Genomic DNA, 2,884 nt, shown 5'->3' with positions numbered 1-2,884 from the left:
TCCACCTGCACCCGTCTCCCACAGCCCCCTCCACACCTCATCGTAGAAGACCAGCCGGAAGTCCCTCGGGGCTGTGCGGTAGAGCAGCACTGAGCTCAGGCTGCTGAGTGGCTGCTGCTCCCTGACACCCACAGAAGGGCCTGGCCCCAAGGGAGCGGTCTTCTCAGAAGCTTTGCCAGATGCTGCTGGAGGAGGCGGCTCTGCCTGGGGTCCGGCAGGGTGCTCGTCTAACAGGTACAGGGTGGACAGAGTCAGCAGCAGGGACACAGGGCATGGAGAGGAGCCTGCAGGGAGACAGGCAGGTGAGGCCGTGGAAGAACCCAGAGGAGCCCAGGCCCCTGGGCCAGCGTCCATGCTGCTCAGGAGAGAAGAGAACCACACTCAGAGGGGCCATGGCTAGCCCTTCCCAAACTCCAGAAATCTCTAGCCTCCAAAACCTGTGAGGCCCAAAACAAAGGGAACCTGCCCACTTCCCACCCCACTCAGAAGGGAGGATCCAATCCCACCTTCTCTGACAGGGTGAGGCAGAACAGCCCCAGGCAATCTGCTCCACCTGAGCCTGAAAGCAGAGGTGTCTGGACACCTGGGGGTCAGGGCAGCTCCAGGCTACACCCCCGCAGAGTCAGGGAGCACTGATCTGTCGTTAAGTTATGCCCGCGAGTGAGAGGAAGTCCACAGCTGGGAACTAAGACCTGCCACAAGAGCACTGCAGAGGTGCTGGGGACTGGCTGGTGGCCTGGGACAAGATGGGTACAGGGAATGGGGAGGCAGAGTCCCTGGGAGTCCCTCAAACACTGCAGCCAGCAGCCTCACCTTCCACCAGGAACACCCGAAGGTAGAAGAACCGGGGAGCCTCCAGGGAAGAGTCTTTGTCCAGCAGTGGCCTGGGAGGATGTGGCAGACACGGGAAGGCCGGTTAGCTGGGGGCATAAAGTGGGGCGAAAGAGGGGAACAGGCAGAAAGCCCCAGGGCCTACGGAAAGGTATGGGCATGAGGGCAGGGGCTGCTCAGTGCTCGGTGCTGAGCACACATGGGGCTCTGTGGGGAGAGGGTCTGTGCTCCCAGAGCTGCCATCAGGGCACCACCCCAGCCTCCCATTGACTCACCAGAGCCGGTGCTGGGGGGTCACCACCTCCTCCGTGGCCCTCACGCAGCTCCTCCAGGTGGGGGGCAGAGACTGCAAGACATCTGGGCCAGCCAGCAAAGAGAGGGAGCCCACAGGAGACTCTGAGTGCCTCCATCCCAACTTCTCCACCCCCAACATCTGCCCCTTCCCCGAATTTCCAGACATCAGAGACGTCTTCAAGGGACATGAGTCTGTCTCCATTGCCAAGTGCAGACATGGGGGCTCAGCCCTAGGCCCCGCTGCCCCCACCCCACCCACCCTGTCTCTACGTTCCTGTCTCACCAGTGAGCTCCCCCAGGAAGGCCCGGCAATGCTTGACATCTCGGGGCAGTAGGACGCAACTGCTCCCTCCAGCTGCCCACTCGAGCCGCAGGCTCTGTCCTGCCAGGCCTAGCTCTAGGCCGCTCAGATCCTGCAGGGGGACGGCCAGGGTCGGCTGTAGCCAGCCAGCCGGAGGCCCGCTAGGGAGCAAATGAGGGGCCGAGTGACAGAAAAGAGTGAGGGTATGTGACAGCAGGGGCCCCGACCCTCCCAGCCGCACCCCGGCCCACTCACCGGATCTCCCCTGTCACCCTCAACACGTAAAGCCTGCGGTCAGACACCACCACGAGACACAGAAACTCTCCCCTGTGGCCTGCCAACACCAGTGGCACCTGAGGAGAAGAGAAAACTGACGAGAAACAAGAACACAGAACCAGGGAGGCAGGTGCCAGGCTGAGAGCTGAGTTACTTGTGACAACGTCTCGGCCCGGCCTCCCCACTGCTAATCCATCAGAGTCCTGCCAAGTTCGCCCTGAGCTCAACACCTTCACCTCTGCCGCCACTCTCCACTCCCAGCCCTGCCTCCAGTCAGCCCCCAGCCCCCTCCCCTAGATGCATGGCCAGCCTCTCAGCTGGTCTCCCTGACTATTCTCTTGTCCCTCCAACACATTCCACACTCGGCCAGGCCGGCTGATCTAAACCACAAAACTGATTGACACACCCTTGCTTCAAATCCTTCCATGGCTCCCCACAGCCCTCAGGATCAAGTCTAAACCCCTGGCAGACACATAAGGTTCTCCTGAGTGGCTCCTGCCTGCCCCTTTAGACTCCTCTCTGGACCTCTGCCCTCACCCTCCCGTCTCCCCCAATCACGGGCACTTCACTCATGAGCTCTGCCTTCTTCTCCCTCCATGCAAATGCTGCCTCCTTTACCTGGAACATCCTTCCCCCTACTCAACTCATACATGAAGATGGGGCTTAGGCGTCACCTCCCCCAAGGGCTTCCCTGGCCCACTGGGGCAGGATTAGATGTCCCTTCTCAGACCTGAGCCTATTACAGCCCTTCCAGATACCAGTCTTTCCCACCAGAATATAAGCTCAAGGGCAAGACTAATTTGCTCCAGATCCTTAGCATCTAGCATACAACAGATGATTAAAGAAAAGGGTTCAGTAATATCCTGCATTTAAGATCATGAGAGACAGTCCCATTATCGAGGGCCAAGTGCTGCGCTAGAAAGTTTCAGACATTAGCTCTCATGCCCACACAGTGTATTATCACACACAGGTATTATCATTTCCATTATAGACAAGACACTGAGACTCAAACACTAAGGCGCACGTCCACAGCCACACAGCAGGTAGCTGCAGGAGCTGAAATCTGAAGTCAGGACTGGTGGCTGCGGAGCATGTACTCTGGGCTCAGTTTGCTGTGATAGGAACAGTGGGCACCCGGTCAGGAGAGGCAGGGGCAGAGCCAGAGCTATACCGACCTTGAGG

At 59.3% G+C, this 2,884-nt stretch overlaps 1 protein-coding gene across 1 annotated transcript in view; it reads right to left on the bottom strand.

Annotated features, from left to right (window-relative positions):
- Positions 1 to 2,884, bottom strand: part of STK11IP (serine/threonine kinase 11 interacting protein) — a 14,346-nt gene that overhangs the window by 972 nt on the left and 10,490 nt on the right. Inside the window, exons 13-17 of the mRNA XM_023731197.1 lie at positions 1,682 to 1,905; positions 1,409 to 1,587; positions 1,107 to 1,188; positions 814 to 884; positions 6 to 284 (exon numbers count right to left, since the gene is read on the bottom strand). Coding sequence (XP_023586965.1) covers positions 6 to 284; positions 814 to 884; positions 1,107 to 1,188; positions 1,409 to 1,587; positions 1,682 to 1,905 — 835 coding nt within the window. The remainder of the gene's footprint in view (positions 1 to 5; positions 285 to 813; positions 885 to 1,106; positions 1,189 to 1,408; positions 1,588 to 1,681; positions 1,906 to 2,884) is intronic.

The sequence above is a fragment of the Trichechus manatus genome, unplaced genomic scaffold, assembly GCF_000243295.1.
Source record: "Trichechus manatus latirostris isolate Lorelei unplaced genomic scaffold, TriManLat1.0 scaffold00041, whole genome shotgun sequence".
Lineage (NCBI taxonomy): Eukaryota > Metazoa > Chordata > Mammalia > Sirenia > Trichechidae > Trichechus > Trichechus manatus.
Note: the sequence above shows the minus strand (reverse complement) of the source record. Positions and strands in the feature narration are given on the sequence as shown.